Source organism: Rousettus aegyptiacus, unplaced genomic scaffold (genome assembly GCF_014176215.1).
Source record: "Rousettus aegyptiacus isolate mRouAeg1 unplaced genomic scaffold, mRouAeg1.p scaffold_m13_p_1, whole genome shotgun sequence".
Lineage (NCBI taxonomy): Eukaryota > Metazoa > Chordata > Mammalia > Chiroptera > Pteropodidae > Rousettus > Rousettus aegyptiacus.
In genome coordinates, this window is record NW_023416284.1 from 65190703 (window position 1) to 65210331 (window position 19629).

Genomic DNA, 19629 nt, shown 5'->3' on the forward strand with positions numbered 1-19629 from the left:
ATGTTAATAGCAGCATTCAGTATTAATAATATATACTTAGTGAAGGATTGTAATTAGTGGAGGTTGTGTGTGTGTGTGTGTCTGTTTTTACAGATCTTCTGTGGCAGTCCCCTTGTTGATAATCCATTTTTATTCACACTGCATTGAGCAGCTTTTTCACTTTCCCTTCTTTCCAACTTAGTTTCTAAACAATTTGCTGTAGACTGGGAAGAATTTAAGTAGGGTTTTCTGGAACAAATAAATAAAAATTTAAACCTATTTTGCCTATAATTCTGATGTTTTTAGGCTCTTGAGTGAGGGTTTGAGAGTGATTTTTCTTCTGAGAAAAAGTAAATGGCTTTTTATATTGTTCATACACAAAATAAGTTTTTCATTTGTTTTTCTTCCTCTTTTATAATATCCATAGTAGTTGAGACTTTTAGACAGCTGGATAAGTGAGATAAGTGAGATAAGACTGTAATGTAAACTAGCACAGGTTAGATTATTTTATGTCTCTAATTGATCTTCAGATTACCTTAAAATAGCAAAAAATACTTGGAAAACAAAGCACCTTGGTTTTCTATTACTTAGTAATACTGTGGAGCAAGACAAAAGCAAAATTATACTACCAAAAAAAAAAAAATCTGTGGACCTGATACGCTTTTGTATTATGGAAGAGATTTTCTGATAAAGGGATAAAGGAACCAAAACTGTGCCTCAGTAAGTCTAAGATGAACCAACAGGCTTTCCCTCTTCAACAAGGTGTTAGAGTTTGTTCATGCCATTTGTATATCATAGGAAAGGGAAAATAGTGTTTTGTCGAGTATAGACTTGTCATATAAGAAAAATATTTAGAGACTAGCAAGTTGACATGGTTTTATTTCATGTACTTAAGGATTAAAGGGAAGCACTGGATTAAATTTTTATAGCGAATAAACAATTCAAATTACATTGATAATATGAGCCTTTGCCATTTAGAACATTAAGATATATAGTAGTCAAAATATCATTGTAAAATAGAACTTCATCTGTTGACCATGATTATTCTCTTTAGGAGTAGTATGAATTTTTGAAAGTATGGTGTATATGAGTATAACTTTGATTTTACATCTTTTAAAACAGTACTTTTAATACAAGATATTTCATATTGAGAGATTGGACTGAACTCTTTAATATAAGTCATTATAAATGAAATTCACTTTAGATAAAATATGGTTAAATGAAATTCACTTTAGGTAAAATATGGTTTTAGTTAAAAATTATTTCTTAAGAACTTCATTATTGCTCATACATAGTTTATTTTTCTGAATGTTTAGAAGGTTGTACTATTGAGGTATAGTTGCCTAGGCCTGCCATAACAAATTACCACAGACTTACTGGCATAAAACAACAGCAATTTATCTCACAGTTTCTACAGGCTAAAAGTCTGAAATCAAACCGATGGCTCTGAGGGAAAATTCATTCCATGCCTCTTTTAGCTTTTGGTAGCAGCCAGCAATCTTTAGCATTCCTTGGCTGTAGACTAACATTATTCTGTGTTAAATCTCCCTCTCCTTTCTCAGATAAGGATACCAGTCATTGGATTAAGGATTCCAGGATGATCTCAAAATCCTTAACTTACTTAAATACATCTACAAAAACCCTATTTCCTGATAAGGTCACATTCATAGGTACTTGGAGTTAGGACTTGGACATATCTTTTTGGAATGGACACAGGTCAATACATTTTAGTATTAGAGTTCCTTAAAATGGTTTTTCAAACCATTTTGTGTTATTTAAATACAGCAGCCATACTTAGAATGAATACCTATGAGATGCTATGAAGAGAGAAATGAAATGTTGGGAGCCATGCTCTGAATTCTTAAATTATAGAGGATACAAACATAAATACAACTAAATTTAAGTTGAAATGTGATAAGTACTATGGAATACTGGTACAAGGTTCCATAGAAACTTAGAATAAATCTAAGAGGCTTTAGGGAAGAACTTATTGAAGAGGATAAGATTTTGGTAAAAATAGGGTAGGATAAGAAACAGCATAAATTCAAAGAGATGGAGGTTTTTTGGGGGTGGCGGAAGGAATTCAGGGGTTATAGTTTAGAGAATTCTAAGTCTTAGTTAAGTCATGAGAGTTAAACAGTATTTGTAAACTATGACTAAAGGTATTCAGATATGTGTTATATCCTTGGAGAAATGAGATTGCTTTGGACTGCGGTATTTCAGTTGTACCTTGGAAGGATAGATTACCTTAAAGAGTGGCTAACGGAGGGAAAAGCTTAGCTCAAAATGAAGGAGCAGGGTAAGAATAGACCTGGCTTTGAGAATCAGCATCTCAGTCAATATGTGAGGGCCTGTTGTTTTACAACTAGGAGAAAAGTGAAGTAGTTAAAATTCCCTCTTTCATTTACTGTTCTCTTTGTCGGGATTGGTTTTATTTAATATGAAGCTAGAGTACATTGTTAAACTCATTGATAGACTCTTTCAGAAATATGTATATACCAACATACTAATGTTTGTTTCAGGTATAAAATTCATCTGTCTCATTTTTGTTTGAATTTTTATTTTAAAATAATTACAGACTCACAAGCAGTCACCAAAAAAAATGTATAGAGAGTCCTGGTGTACTGTTCACAGTTTCCTCCAATGGTAACATCTTGCATATTAGTACAATATTGAGTCCAGAAAATTGACATGGTACAATCCAGAGTTTATTCAGTTTTCACCAATTTTACAAGCCCTCTGTGTGTGTGTGTCTATTGTTCTATATAATTTTATACATAGACCTATGTAACTACCATAATTAAGAATGAATCGTTCTACCACAAGACTGCCTTGATAGCCACATGTTCTTCCCTCCATTCCTAACATCTGGCAACTACTAATCTGTTCTCTATCTCTATAATTTTGTTTATCAAGAACATTACATAAAAGGAGCCATACATTGTGTAACCTTTTAAGTTTGTTTTTCACCACTAATCATAATTCCCTTGAAGTCTATCCAAATTGTTGCACGTGTTAATAGTTTCTTTGCTGCATAGTATTCCATGGATGATGTACCCAACTTTAGCCATTGAGTCTTCGAAGGACATTTTGAGTTATTTCCAATTTTGGGCTATTATAAATTAAGCTGCTTTGTATAATTTGTGTACAGGTTTTTATTTAAATGTAAGTTTTCATCTCTCAGGGATAAGTGTCCAAGAATATAAATGCTGGATTGAATGGTAAGTCCATGTTTAGTTTTATAAGAAACTGCCAAAATATTTTCCAGAGTGACTACCATTTTCTATCCCACTAGCAATATATGAGTGACTAAATTTCTCTTAATCCTTGCGAGCATTTTGTGTTGTAATTTCTTCAGTAAAATGTCTGTTCATATCGTTTGCCCATTTCTAATTGAATTTTTTCTACTGTTGAGCTTTGAGAATTTTCTATATTCTAATTTTTTTGGATATGTGATTTATATATATTTTTGCCCCATCTGCAGCTTATTTTTTCATCCTCTTAACAGCGCAACAGTTTTTGCTTTTGATGAGGTTCACTTTATTAATTTTTTTCTTAATGGGTCATGTATTTGGTTTCAAGTATGAATGCGTTTTGTCTAACCCTAGGTCTTGAAGATTTCCTCCTATTGTTTTGAAAAGCTTTATAGTGTTTATACATTTAAGTTCATGTTTTTATCTATGTTTGCCCCAATCTTTCCAGCATTATTTCTCTAAAAATCTGCCTTTTCCATTTTGAATTACTCTTGCACCTTTGACAAAAATCAGTTGGACATGTTTTGATGTATTTCTAGAATCTTGTTCCATTAATCTGTGTGTCTGTTCTTCCACCAGTACCTAGTAAGCCTTAACTTCGGTATTTTATTCTTTTTTGAAATGTCTTAGCAATTCCTTGTCCTTTGCCTTTTAGAATAAATTTTTAGAATAAACCTGTCTCTACAAAAACAAGCCTTGCTAGATTTTGATAAGAATTATGTTATTGTATTTATAGATTAATTTAGGAAGAATTGACATTTTTACTATTTCATACTCCCAATCCATGGACATGGTTTCACCATTTATTTAGGTCTTTGACCAGGATTTGATAATTTTTAGCATACAGATCCTGTACATGTTGTTAGAGTTATACCTTAGTGTGTCATTTTCTTTGGAATGATTTTAAATGTTTTTAATTTCATTTTCAATTTGTTTTTTAATATCAGGCAAGAATCTAGCATTGGAACTCTAAAATGTATTTTTTAAAGCTCTGGCCTTTATTTTCAGCTTTCTCCTACAAATGGCATTACTAGTCCTTTTAGGTTTATTAGTCCATCCTTCCACTCAATATCAGATGTAGAAATAATCCCTTTTTATAACATCTGATCATTATTGCCACTTGAGAACTTCCAGGATTGGGGAGTAGTCATATATAAGGAAGTTCATTCCAGTATTAAGTAACTTTCTCATTGTTCATTTTGCTGTTGACTCATGGTCATTGAAGACCTCCATATTTTTTCCCTGCCCTTCATTTTCTTGCCTTTCTCTTTCAGGTTCAGGGATCCAGAGTCCATCATCTCAAAGTGCCCTCTTTCATATATCACCTTAGGTCTGGATTCTTTATTCTGTGCCCTCTCCCTAGATGTACATACATTAAGTGTAGTGCGACTCCAGTTTCTAATGACACAAACCTTCCAGACACCCAAGTACCTTCAAGTGATGGGACTGTAGAAGCAGAAAGGTGTGCCTTAGGAATCCTACCAGCTTTTCTAGATGGTATGAAGGAAATGCCCAATAATTTACCAACCTCCCCCAAATATTAGAAACCCTTAAAACTCTCAAGTTTTAAGATGTTATTTATGATATTTCTACAAATTAACAGGCTTAGTGGAATTGATTTCCCAAGATCACTCAGTTAATGAATGGTCCAACGATGATGGATACCAGAATCACAAATTGGGTTGGTTAATTTAAGATTTGGAGCCATATTACACACCTAATGAATTAATGCCTGAGGTCGGATGGAGGAGTGGAACAAGCCCCCTGGGTGCTTATTTACCATTCCAAACTTTCAGAACTGATCATCTTTGTTACAATGCATGTTTGGGCAACAGATGAATAAATACACATATAAAGAGTACTCCAATGCGACCTAGAATGATATATGATAAAAAGTGCAGAGAACTATGTTTTTAAATGGAAGGGAGAATACACTTGGCTAAGATCAATGAAGACTTTTAAGGATTAGACAGGATTTACAAAGAAGGGTAGATAAGTTAGATTTTAAAAATTTTATTTTTTATATATACAGTACAGTATTCATTGCTCATTTAATATGGCTATTCACAACTATAAAGCAGTTTGAGCAAAACTGCATTATACTTCAGATGAAAAACATTACATGGTGAATCAATTTCTTTTAAAGTTCTAAGTAATGAATTTTCATTTGGGGAGGCACATAATTATAAGTACTCATTGTCAATTTTAAGACATAATAACAATGCTAAAGAAAGATTAAATTACATTTGAATTTGTAATTTCAATGCTATTTCAACCACATATTCACCCTCTCTTGATAGTCCTATGAAAAAATATGCATATCATTAACGATCCAAATGCAAATCAGCAAAACTGTAGGCCTTAAAAACCAAAGACAATCAGTTAAGTGATAACTTACTCAATTTTAGCATAATTTTAATTTCGAAATTGAATACTGACCTTAAAAAAAATCACAAGGCAGATAATACATCTTTAGAAATATTAAAGACTTTAGTCCTTTGCTTACAAGTTTTACTTTTTTTTGGTTAATACAGGTAACATGCTTCCTAAATAATCACTTGTCTATAAAGATTAAAATTGTCCTCAGTATTCCTAAATTCTTTGTTTTCCAAATAAGGCTATTATAGTCTAAGAAGTTACTGAATCATAGGTTTAACATTGGCAGCACAAATCATATGTAAAAGATGATGTAACAAATTATTAGGTAAAGAATCAGTACAGTGTGGTAACTAGACATACATAAGAGGTAGAATTTTTAATCACAGTTTTATAGAAAAGATGCAGTAGTTTATTTCTCTATTTTATTAGAGTACTAGAAGTGTACTTTTCATTATGAGGTTAAGAGAAAGGAGAAAGGGGAGAGCTCTTCAGAGACTGATCTTATGGGCCCTAGTTTTGCATGTGCTCCTCGGGACACACAAAGCACCTTCTTGGCCAGTGAAGGTAATTGATCATATATGGCATTTATCTCATTTTGGAAAAGCTTCAGAGCAGGGAAATCTAAGTTTCTGTTTTCCCAAGGGCATAAGGAGGGAAATAAATCTCTGTACCATTCTGAGTGTAAATTGTAAATGAAACCATTCTGGATATCAATTATCGCTTAAGAATTCTAGCAGTACTAACCTACAGAGGTTCTATATTCAAACTTATAAATTGATTATTTCTAACTCATTTCTCAATATTACATATGGGTATAACCTAAAATTCTACTGAATTTATGATGTAGCTAAACTACTAGTATTTGAATAAGACCACAGATTGCAGTAAACTAGAATGGCACAGACATTACAGTTACTCATGGAGTTTTAAACTTACGATTCTGTGGTTTTCCAATCCTTATATGAATGTCAATAAAATGATCAGAAAAGTCAGTTATAATAAAAATGGGAATAAATAATGTATACCCAGTGCTAAACCTTACAGTAGGGCTTATGTTTCATAAAGTGTACCTGAATACTTATAAAAGATCATTTGAAACAGTAAAACAGTTGTAAAAAATAAAACAGCCAAGTAATGTTTCTTCCAGTTGACTGGAAATTATTGCATGATATGTATTAGTATTGGATCATTATGTTGAGCCAATGAGATTCCAGATACTTATTTAGAGTTTATTTAAGTGAACTTTATTTTGATCAGATAGTCTCAAACTTACTAAATTCTTTTTCATTGATTTTATTATTTTTTACTGATTTTGAGAACTCAGAAAAGGAGGTATTTGTTAGGCCCAGATCCTTTTAGCAATATTTTCTTCACAACTGCTGGTAATAATGTACTAACCAAGTCAATAAGCATGTTAAAATTAACATAACACTGTTAACAAATCACATGAAAATAAAATTATTTCCCTCACATTTCATTTTAAAATCTTATACCTTAATTAAGGATTAGACAGAATGTATCCTTGAGAATGAGCAACCTTTATCTATTTATTCTTTAAAGAGAAAATTTGTACTAATTTTAGTAAGTTTTTAAGAAGTATCAAAATAAGCTTTTGGGAACGTAGGATAAATATATAAAACATACTTTTTGCTAATATTTTAAATTGAAATATATTTGGTTATAAAAGTCTCACAAATCTGCTTTTCACAGCTATGCTTCTATTATAGGAAAGAAGCATATGTAAAAACGGGAAAGTTGAGTCTTTGTCTTATAAAGATATTAAATCCATGATTAGGTAAGTCTCAGATGATTTATAACTTAATACATTGAAACTTCTACAATTGTAATTGCCACATTAAGAAACTTCCAGGTAAGAGAATCTTTTAAAAACATTATTCAGTGTTGCACTTAGGCTCAAAATTCATTTAAATGACCTGTGACATTGGCAATTTTTTTTAAACTTTGGAAAATGCCATTATTATATGGCTGCATTCAATTACACCTATACTCTGCACAATATTTGTTATACACTGAAGTACAACTGCAGCAATAAAATTATGCACAGTGAAATCTTTCACATTAAAACTATACTTGTTTCACACGGTGGTGACTGAAAACATTTTGGAAAAGACTATTAATGGTCTTGACTGTAACAGTTTATTGTATTTTTCTGTTTCTTTCAATGTTAAGGAGTCTAATTTTGAGTTTTAAGTTCTACTTTTCCTCTTATCTTCAAATAGACTCTTCAGCATATAAACTTGAATGGCTGACACCACCACCATTACCACTAAATTAACCATAGACCAGAAATTCACTCTATCAAAGTTGCTTTCTTGTATGTTTCGATCACGAGCTTCAAATGCTCTAAGCAGAGTTTGGATATGACCACTTTTGCTTAGTCTCGACTTGATACTGTTGATGGATTCCTGTAGACGAAAAAATAATTTTACTATAAAAGAATGTTCACTAATTTTAAGTTACTTTTCGAATGTGTTTCACAGTACCCTGATACTCAGTTTTATATCCAAACACAAGGTTAGTTAAGGGACAGATACTACTCTAGATTACTGAAAGATCTTCTGTAAGATTATGTAATAGTCCTGGATATATTTAAATTACTGTTAAGTTATTTAACAAAGGAGCAAATCTACCATTAATTGAAAATAATATGAAAATATATTTGACTGGCATAGTGCCAGGAATTTTACATACATTATCTCTTTCTTAGCTCTTGAAACCATAAAAAAATAACTGAAGTTTTAAAAAACCTAACTGATAACAGCTTTTACCTTTAAATGAATTGTGTGTTAATATTGTGTGTTAATATTTTCTTCTTTGAATGTTAGTCTGGTCCAATTTAGAATTTAGCAAAACACCCAATGTTTTTATCTGACAAAGTAAGTGAAATTAGAAAATATTTCAACTTTAGATGTACATACTGTACACCGAAAGAATAACCTTTTAATACAAACATGTGCCAAGATAACATTCATTAAACAAACTTACCAAGAGGCAATCTAAGTTGCACATCTAAAAAACTTTTATAGTATGGACCTGATCAGAAATGACTTAAAAACTACAGACTACATGAAGGTCAAACTAAGTGGAGACTTAAAATGTTGTCAAAATGTTTATGGCAAAAATAAGAAACATTTTCTGGGAGTCATTTTGCTTAAAATTCACATTTAAGCAAAAAACATACTCAAAATTTCAGACTGCTGGGCTAAACCTACAAAACTAAAATTATACCACATGAGCATATTTTCAAAGCAATGCAAATATTTTCCAGAAAAATATGAGATTCAGATCCTCAAGTAAAAAGAGCATATGTATAGTTCTTTTAGATGTAATGATGTGATAGTCAAATTTCAAATTATTATTATTATATCTTTTAGATATAATGATGTGATAGTCAAATTTCAAATTTGTTACTGTGATACAAATTTTGGGGAAGTAAATGGGAAAAAAAAAGTTCCTGAAAGACATTTTAGTTTTCTTAGATTTATAAGTATTTTAAGCCGTATTTAAATCTGAACCTTCTGGTCATTTGTGTGAATAAAGTCAATATCTTGAGAATGCAGTGAAGTACTAATAAGATTTAATAACTACTTGTATTTTGTTCTTGTGGCAAAATAAATTTAAAATGGAAGAATATATGATTGAGATTTTAAAAAATGGATGAGAAAACCAGTAGTGGAACTATAGATACATCATTTACATTTTAATTTTGGGCTGGTTTCCTTAATTAAATGGCATGAAAGGGGAAAAGGAGGGAGGATAGAGCTAGAGTAGTAATAAGTCATCTTTCTGTTCAAAAATTCAACTAAGTTGAATGCACATATGAAATCATGGTCAGATCAAAAACTGTCATGGTAGAAATTCATGCTAATCAAACTTAATCTTTCAGTTTGTATTCACAGTAACACCAGTGGAAAGGTAAGAAAACTAACATTTATTGTGTGCCAGACACTGTTTAGAGCTCTTAGACACATGCTATATCACATTTCATTGTTACAACTCTAGAGGTATTACTCCATTTTGCAGTATTAGGAAAGCAAGGCTGGGGGAGCTCAGTCACCAAGGAAATATGCATATGATATATGATCATTTAGTACTCTAACTTCTTAATCTAACTGATCTATAATATGTCTCTTCTGCTATAATTTGATAGTTCCTTTACTAAGAAACCTCGAATGGTCAAAACACACAAAAAAGTTCGGGTATTGGAGGTTATACACTTTCAAACTTGCAATAACCATGTTATTTCTCCTGCAGCTATTTGTGAATAAAAGTAACTTCTATTAATTACATCTAGCTGTGGTTGAAGGGTTATATATAACCTCCCCCCCCCCCAGCACTGGTAGTGCTATTATTAGCAAATAGGTTCTTATACGTGCATATTTCATTGTGCATGTTTATGATAAAGTGTTAAGCAATGCAAGCAAAGAAGCCATATTCTAAGTTTTCACTTCAGACTTTAGTGTTAGTTTCTGATGAATGCTAGGTCTTGTGTAAGTAATGTAAATAATGTTCTCAAATTAATCAAATACCAAATTTCATGTTTTAAAAACTATGTTGTGAGAAAAATGCCCGTACATTTTAAGTGTTTACAAATTACTCAATTTTATTCTATGTGCAAGTATGCTACAGAGTACAGTCTTCTATTAGTGAACATTCTAAAGGAGTTATGTCATTTAAGAGCCTGTGTTCAAATTCTAGTTCTCTCTGGTTGTTTGACAGAAACATTACCTAATCTCCCTAAACTACAATTTCCTCATTGGGAAGATAAATAATCCTCATAGAGTTAAGTAAAATTTACATGAGATAATGCAGATAAAATACTGAACTCCGTGCCTATCACAGAGTAGTAAGGCCTCTGGATGTTAGTAATTTTTATTATTTTATTAAAAGCCAATACTGACCAGGATGTCTTCTAGTTTCATATCCAACATATCTGTGCCAGTAATATATTTCTTCCAGTCCTCTTGTTCTTGTTCCTGTTCTCCCATATTATCCAGAATTAATTCAAAGAAAATCACCTTCTCAGAAATGGTGCTGAATGTATTATCAAAGCAGAACATGTAGTCACCAAATTCAGTTTCTACCCTGTATTAAAAAAAAGTACATGTCATCATTTATCTGTACTTCTATTTGGGATCAAAGGGAAAACCATTACAGATATATGAAATAACATGGTTTATAATAATTGGACAGGTTACTGATAGATTTCCTTAGTATTTAAAGATAATCTAATTTCTTGGGGAAGAGGCAACTTAGAAATATATTCAAGTACTTGATATTTACTCAGTAAATTATTGTAAATGATCTTGACCTAATTTTTGGAAAAGGATAGAATTAAAAACCTAGATACATGATACTTCACAATGAACTTCAAAATTTATGTTATTAAAAGTAATTTATCATGAGTTCATATGCAAATATGACTTTTGATCCTCCCCCTTCAAAAATTGAGATTAATCTGTAAAGTGAGTTTTGTTTTCTAAAGCAGTGATGGATTTTTCCTAAATGCTTCCTTCCAGGCCTGTACCAATTTAATACATCTTTGTAATATGGTTCACAAAGATTAGGGATGAGGTCAGTGGCCAAGAACCAGAGCTTTATTCTCAGTGGCACTGCCTTTATTGATAAATGCCACTCACATCTAAACTTATGATCTTGGTTTCACATCTCACATTCAAGATAACTGGCCTGGGCAGAGTTAATTTAGCAAAGTAGTTTTCTAATCATTTTTTTGCAGAGAGAACTGTGAACAAGCAAAATATTACACAGGTTAATAACATTTATTACTGCTAGCTACACAGTTCAAACTGTGTTTTACTTTTCCTGGGACTATTCATGGAAGGTTAGTCTAAATGATTTTAAAATTTTCTTATCTCCAGTATGCTGGATTGCTAAAATTTTGAGGTGCCTTGTATTATTTTCTGTAGCATTTTGAATACAACATGCGATGCTCATCTTTTAAGCCAATCTGTCTTTTTTCCCCCTATTTCCAAATTATTTTTGTTTACACAGATAACTACTTAGAAATGTAATTGGATTTTAACATATAAACAAAAAATAAAAATAGCCAATACTTGTATACCCCTTCAAAATTTACACCATATTTTGAAATAGGCATAATTGACCTTTTCAAGGTAAGTAAAGTAAGGTTCACATAGATTAAGATACTTTGCCATGATCACATAGCCTGTTATAGGCATAGACAAAGCTTGGTTTCCTGATTTTCAAGTTAATCTTTCTACAATACTGCATGCTTTGCAATCTCAGTCATGATAAATCTCTGTCCTTTGGAAGGAGCCTGAAGCAAACAATGGTGAATAGTAGGGGACAATTTTAAAAGAAACAAAACAAAACAAAATGGCTATTATGTAAAGTAAAATTTAATGATAATAGCTCTTTAGCCTTTAATTTTGTTTAGTTTAGTCTTAATTTTATTCAACTCAACTTTAGCCATTCTTAACCCTGCATTGGATAAAAAGGGTAAGCTTTGTATCTCTTTTTATATATAAAGTATATGTGTGTGTATACACACACATACACACACAGTACAACAATGCATATATAATATACACAGTTTATAGTAAAACTGGAATTAAATCTGGTATTAAAATTTCATGGGAGATGATGAGGAGAAAAGTGTCTTAAAAGGCTGCATGGAGACCAGGGTAAAAATGAAAAATGTTTGAGAAGCACTGACTCAGATATCTAACCTTCAGCATGTGTAAAAAAAGATGTTTACTACTTTATAGTCATTCGTATATTAATTTCTAAATGTGTTGACTGCTTTTAGAAGAATTTTATTATTACAAATGAAAGAAAATATCCAAAATAGAGTAAATTTTCCTTTTAAATTCAATAAAAGGTTAGCAAAATGTCTGGTGTGAGTTAGGGTAATATTAATTCAGTTATCTAAAAAAATGCACTTGTGTATGACTCCTCATTACAGGTAGTTATAGACAAATAGGGATTACTTAAGCCTTAAAAAGCTTTGTTTGGAGGAAATTTTTGTTAAAATCTAATTTTTAGAAAATAGATTTGTAAATGTGGTATAGTGATTAAGAATGGGGTAGACTGCTAGGTACTAAATCCTGGCTTTGCTGTTCACTGGCTATGTAACTTTCATGTACTTAACAGCCCTATGCCTCAATTTCTTCATTGGTAAATGATAATAAGATCATGTACTCCATAGGATTATGGTGAATAAAATATTTTAATAGATGTAAAGTGCTTAGAACAGTGTCCTGGCACATCAAAATAATTCAATAAATAAATGTGAGGTCTTATAAACTCATTCTTGTTTTCAAACGTTTTGATGGGAGGTAATTCTATGCACTAAACAATAAGATACCTTTCCCCCCGTAACAGTTAATTTATCTCTAAAGGAAAGCAGAAAATTGGAGAGAAATAAAAATTGACAAATTCTATATACATTTCTGTATTCTGAAATTAAACTGAACTACATTTTTAGTTCTTTTTCATGAACATATCAAAGAGAAAGCATAGTTAATCCCACGTGTATCAATTTAAATTGATTTTAAAAATGTATTTATTTTATTAATAGTTAATTGCAAATATTTTCTTCTGACCTCTGCATAGGTGAAATATCATTTTAAAAAGCACTTTGAAATGAATATCTTAAAAATTATGGTGGAGACATTTTTCGCCCCCATTCATTCATACATGTATTCAATATTTGCTATTAATTACATGCCAGGTACTTTGGTTAACAAAGACCAATAATTAAAATAATCACTAGTACTTACATAGTGCTATGTGACAGGGATGTTCTAAGCATCGTATGGTAGAAAGTAAGAATTTTGGTCCATCCTGCCTCCTCCTCTTAATTAATGTATATCCCTGCAGACTTATTTAACTTCTCTGAGCCTCCTTGTCTGTAAAGATTCCTTGTCTGTAAAATGGGAATTAGGGAATCAAAGAATCTATCTCTTAGTGAGTTGGAATAATAAATATAAAAGCATATAAAATGCAAATCCTAGTTTATGGCAAATATTAGACACTGTATTCACTCCTTTCTATAAACTCACAATGTAGTTTTAATACAATTAACAACACTGAATAAAGAATGTGCTAGAGTAAAATAAGAGAATGGAACACACAAACACCATTGAGAGATGAAAAAAGGGAAGTGAGATTAAGAAGAGAATACATGGCCTTTTGACAAACTTTTAAAGTGTGATAAGTATTTTCTTTCCATATGGTTTTCTATGGTCAGATCTTTTACTTTCAGTTCGTATAACTGTCTAAAAAGAGTGAGATCTGAGTAAAAAACATTTTTTTACACACACACACAGATTACTGTACTGTTTTAAGAAAGAAAAGAATGGGCAAAGATGATACAGCTCAAGAAACTTTAGGATATATACCAGGAACAGTAAATTATAGACAAAATGGAAAGCCTGTGCTAGCCAGAAAGGGAGGTTTGAAATGCCATAAGAGATTGAACGTAATACCTAGGGAATACTCATTTATTTAACTAAAGCAAGGTAAAAATTTAGTCAGGATCAATACCAAATGCATAAACAAAAAGAAAAAGTTTAATAGAAATTATTTATTTATTTTAGGCGAGGCAACCCTTGGTTGTCCTCACAGACTGCAAAGACCCTGTCAGTTTATAATCCCTTATTCTACCTTTTTTTCACACCTACGGCACTTGGTCTTCTTAGGTGGTCTCTCATCCAAGTACTAACCAGGCCCGACCCTGCTTTAGCTTCCAAGATCAGGCGAGATTGGGCTTGTTCAGGGTGGCATGGCCACAGACGAAAATATTTTAATTTAAGATAGACCACTATCAAGGACTGTTTAAAATGTTCATAGGGAATCATTTAATATTGATATTTGGTATCAACTGTGCTAAATTCCCATGCCCTGCAGATAGCTCACTGGTATTATCCAACCCAAGGAGTCAACTGAGAGATTACTTACGTGTGAACTCCATCTGATTTTCTTTGTTCAAAAACTAAGGTTCTTCCTTCTGGAGAAGCAAGATAGAAATCAATATCTAATCCTGCTCCATCTAAAACCTGTAGAAAAGTATAGAAAAAAAGAACACATATTTCAAATTCTGAAAATATATAAAGTAGATGATTCAGTGAAAAGATCTTTACAAACCTAGAAGGGTAAGAAAGTCAATGGACTCATGTTAGAGCTAGAAAGCAGAAAAATCATCTAAGTTCAATTCCATTCATTTCTTACCAATTGCTGTTGGCTATCACCTAAATTTAGGCCTTATGGGTATTACTGAAATAATCTTCCTAAAACAGTGCCTTCATTGAGAAGCCCTGTAGAGTAAAAAGAAACACAGAAGGGCGTTCAAGTGGTGAACTTTTACTTTAGCAATTTAGGGTATGCTTTGTAGCTTTTCTGAGTTTGTTTTCAATAAAGAAAGAATAATTCTCTTAGAACAAGACTTTCACGATCTGATTCCAAATGACTTATTAAACACATTCATCTACTATTCCCCATATGAAGTGTATATTCAAAGTAAGCTGTTTACTTACTGGTCAATAAACATAACCTATTCCTTTATAATCCCGAAATGTGCTGCTGCTGCTCCTGATGATGATAGCAGCTAACAATTACCGTTTATGCCACATATTGTCTTTTAAGTGCTTTATGTGGATTAATTTATTCCTCACTATAACTCTAAAAGGTAGGCCCTATTATTCTTATTTTTAAAAAGCAAAAACAACTGAGGCACAGAGAAGTAATTTTCCCAAGGTAATACAGCAAATAAGTGGCACGAGCAAAATATGAACTCAGCAATCTCCCTCCAGTGGTTACTCTTTTATATAACACTCCATTTTTATTTTTCTTGGTAGCTTTAATGGCATGACATAAAAATTACCTAATCTTGTACTTACTGATCATAAGAAATAGTTTCAAATGGCTAACTAAATATACATAATTCTTTTTCTTCTTTAAATCTCAATGAAATGAAGAAAACAATAATACAAATAATAACACTGGAAATCTAGGAAGACTGTTAATAGACTTGAAGAGGAAGGAATTTCTGGAAGGTATTCCATTGAGTAAAGGCTATATCTAGTTATCAATATCTATCAATCTTAAAATTCTCAAATGTACATTGCAAACAAATGTAACGATAGAATGAACATGGATAGAGACTATCAGAACTAGGAGCAAAGGAATTCTCAAAACTAAGGTGAAAAAGTATAGATGAAAAGCAGGAAAATAGTTAAAAGCCTTCATGAAACAAAGATTTCAAATTATCCATCTAATTAGTATTTCAAAAGAAGAGAAATGAAGGCAGAAAATCATCAAATAATAAAAATTCAAAAGATAAGACTCATTAAACTGAAAGTCTAATAGATTTGAAGCAGGATGAATGAAAAAGATCCAAAAATCTTGAATTTTCCAAAGAATTTAAAAATAACAACCTAGAAATTTTTAATGACAAGTAGTAGAGAACTGCAAAATAACAAGAATTGGGATTGTAATTCTTACATATAAACTGCAAAAAACAATGGAGCCATGTCTTCAATGTTCCCAAGTAAAATAATAGTATTTACTGAAGTGCAAGCAAAAAGTAAAGCCATTTTCAGATATCCAAGGACTCAAAACATTCTAAAAGAATTATGCAATTTATCCTTCAAAAAAACAAAAAGATATCCATCAAATCAAAATGAGCTATAACAAACCTAAGCAAAGACGCCGTTAAAATTAAGATTGGTAGTGGCTATCAGGCTTAATGAAATTGTTAAAAATGGTATTTAAGAATACAGAAGCTAACTTAAAACTATAAAAAAATATTTAAAATATCAATTATTAAAAAAAAATACCATAATACAAAACTAAATTTCCCAGTGACTTCAATGGAACATGATCGGCAAGTGCCACTTGCCCCTGTCTATATGCTGTCGTAATAGGGTTTCAGTTCCTCAAAAGTAATCTGTCTTCCTCAATGTCTGGCACATGCTGGTCTTTTTACCTATCCCCTTGTTCCACTCACCCCTTACGCTTAGTAAGCCTGATTCTTTTTCTGAACTCTACTTCCTCTGGGATGTCCTCTTTCAATTCCCACATGAAATCCAGTCTTATTAAATAATTCTCAGAGCTTTATGCATTTACCTTCATAGCACTTTGAGTTATAATTCCACATTTATTTGTGTAATAATTTAGCATCTGTCCACAAACAAGACTGTATGAAAGTATGGACTACACTTTTACTCATTATTGTATCCATAGGACTTAGCATAGTACTGATACAAATTAAGCAATCAATAAAGATTTAAATTCTTAACTGAATGATCTATTCATAATACACATGTACTAACATTTAAAATTTTCAAGAACTTAATATAATGGGCTGGTCAATTATCCTAAAAGTGTCCTCCTAAACCTGAAAAGTAAAAAATGGTTAAAAGTTGTTCAGTATGTTACAGTAACCCAAGGGCAGTATCTGGAATATTATTAGTTCCCTGAAATTTTACAAACTAAGACAAAAACCAGTAGCTTCTGCTTATCAGAAAATTATTCACGGAGTAGGAAAATGCAAACAAAGGATTGAAGATGATCTCTATCCTACAAACCCCTCCAAGATTACCTAAGATTATAGACATAAATAATTTTACTTCTTGCCTCAATCAAAACAAACTGGGGAGAATGCTTTGGAGAAGTAGTCCCTTTAATAGTCCCTTTATAGTTAAGATGCAAAGTATAAAGCTAAACCAAGCCAGCTATATAACACTAAAAGTGTAAATGTGAAAAAACTAATTGTTAAATATTTACTACGTGTCAGGGATGGTCTATGACTACTTATTAAATCATTTTTTCAAATCTATGAGGTAATTACTATTATCTCTATTTTACAAGCCAGAGATTAAGTAACTTGTTCAATTTCACACAGTGGTAAATGAGAAGATTTCAATCCAGGTATTTTATCTTTATAATTGGAGCTCTTAATCATAAAAGTTCAGTGGTTAAAATAGATTTCCTCCCTAATAGCTGGGTAAATACTGAGGAATTTTTTAATAATACAAATTGTTTTCTTACTTGGACTATTTCACTGATTTCTTTGCCTCAAATTTTGACTTCCTTATGCCCATCTTCCACATGGTACCCAGTGATCTATCAGAAAAACATTCTTGACTGTTACCATGCTATGCAAATCTTCAATGGCCCCTGCACAGAATAAAGGCAAAGCTACTTAGCATAGGCACTAGGCTAAGATCATGATCCAGCCTCCTGTCTCTAAGCTTTTTCTTTTACTTCCACTCTAGACTTTCTAGTCTTAAAGTCTAATAAAAACTCAGCACTTGTAGTGTCTATAAAGTACTGTCTACTGCCAAAACGCTCACACTATGCATTTTCAGAACCATCTATTCATTTTGTTCCTTCTGAAATGTCCTCCCTTCCTTGCATGTTTTTCTCATGTAGGCTTCTTTCTAGATTCAAATTTATTTTCACCAGAATCCTTTTCTGAAAGCCCAGAGACCTGGCCCTCCTCTAACCGCACTTAACCATATTTTATTGAAATTACCTGTTTATGAGCCAGTGCCCCTTAAATATTAAGATCCTTGAAAACAGGGACTCTTTCTTTTGTTTGTATTCTCCCCCATCCCCAATTACTGGCATATGGTAACTGTTCAGTAAGTTAACTTTTGAACAGGACTGAAAATTTAAAAACGTTGAGTTCTGGCCTAAGTTTTGCTCACTATGTGATTCCAAAGTCACTTCGAATGAAAATTCTGCATAACTATTTTGCTCTATATGTGACAGTACCTGTTACTGAAAAAGATTCTCTATATCAACTTTTAAAAATTAACATCTGAATATAAATTAACTTGAAAAGAAAATTAAAAGATGAACTGCACCAACGCATCTTATTTACAGTGCTACCTAGTAGCATCGAAATTAGCTGTGTTGGAACTAACAAGATTTCTTCTAAGAAATTACTCTCTGCCAGAATGACTACATAAGACAATTCCCCATATAATATTATGCAGACACTTAAAAGGAAAAAATGATATGGGAGAAATGCTTCAGCTGATAAGGAAACGTACCACTGAATAAATGAACAGCCCCATTCACAATATTCCAAAATCGGATTTAGTGATAATCTCATAGTCACAATTCGAAAATCCTTAACTGAAGCAGTGAAGATTTATAATATTGAGGTTGGGTGAAGGTGGTGGGGTAAATAAAAAAATGACATCATCCCGTCCGGTATGAAGGAGAATGTGTCTCAGTCCTGTAATATGAAATTCGCAGTACTGGAGCGTGTACTGACTGGCTAGCAAAGAAAGGGATGCGCGAATTATGAAACAGAAACACCACCATCACTAAAGCTGGCCTCTTTCCGACGGGAGGAAAGGAGGGAGGAATAGTCAGTTCCAAGTTCCGCCTAACTTCTGGGTCCCCGGCCCCATCGAGAGCCCAGCCTCGCACGCCTGCGCGAAGCTAGCCAGCTTCTCGGGTGGCCCTCGCCTCTCATCATCCCTGCCGGCCACAAGAAGTTTCTAAGCGGGTGAGAGGCGACAACACTGTGCAGCTGGGCTAAAGGAAGGGGGCTGGCTCGCCCTCCGCACTTACTTGGTACTCGATCTCCAGCGAGGCCTTCAGAGGCATGGGCTGGTAGAAACACTCCTTCTGACCCGCCGGAAGGGTAAACGTGAAGTCGCTATCTAAGGAGTGCGAGAAGCCGGCCACCTCCAGCAGCAGCATTGGGGGCAGAGCGGCCAGAAGCAGCACCGGGAAGGGCAGCCAGATCTTGTCGCCCATCCCTGCCAGGGCGATCTCGGGCAGGAAAAGGCGTGGGATGTGTGGGTTACTGGCACCTAGGCTCCTTTTTTCCTCCCTGGACTCCTCGTAGTTGGCAGTGAAACCTGGAGCCTGAAGAAAAACCAGGTGGTGGCCGCGGCGGTAAACGCTCTTTCAAAGGGGGAAACCCGGACCTCGGAAGGGTAGGAACTGAGGGCGGGGCCAGCAGTCCCGTTCCGCACCCTCCTGTCTCGGC

General features: G+C 33.0%; 2 protein-coding genes and 1 pseudogene across 3 annotated transcripts in view; 1 reads left to right on the top strand and 2 right to left on the bottom strand.

The window, feature by feature from the left end:
• Positions 1-5226: 5226 nt before the first annotated feature.
• On the bottom strand, positions 5227-19589 carry TMED5 (transmembrane p24 trafficking protein 5). 2 transcript variants are annotated; one of them, XM_016134255.2, is made up of 5 exons: positions 19206-19589; positions 14577-14674; positions 10531-10718; positions 8619-8666; positions 7832-8038 (listed from the first exon to the last, which is right to left on the bottom strand). In XM_016134255.2, exons 1-5 carry the CDS (start codon positions 19392-19394, stop codon positions 7977-7979), a joined length of 585 nt encoding a protein of 194 aa, XP_015989741.1. In that variant the 5' UTR covers positions 19395-19589; the 3' UTR covers positions 7832-7976. The 2 variants fall into 2 exon arrangements, with proteins under 2 accessions (XP_015989740.1, XP_015989741.1); XM_016134254.2 differs by lacking the exon at positions 8619-8666 and having other exon boundaries at positions 5227-8038; positions 10535-10718.
• Positions 14293-14412, bottom strand: LOC118605220 (annotated as a pseudogene).
• Positions 14672-19629, top strand: part of CCDC18 (coiled-coil domain containing 18) — a 97575-nt gene continuing 92617 nt past the window's right edge. Inside the window, exon 1 of the mRNA XM_016134240.2 lies at positions 14672-19140. The gene's annotated coding sequence lies outside the window, so the exon portion shown is untranslated. The remainder of the gene's footprint in view (positions 19141-19629) is intronic.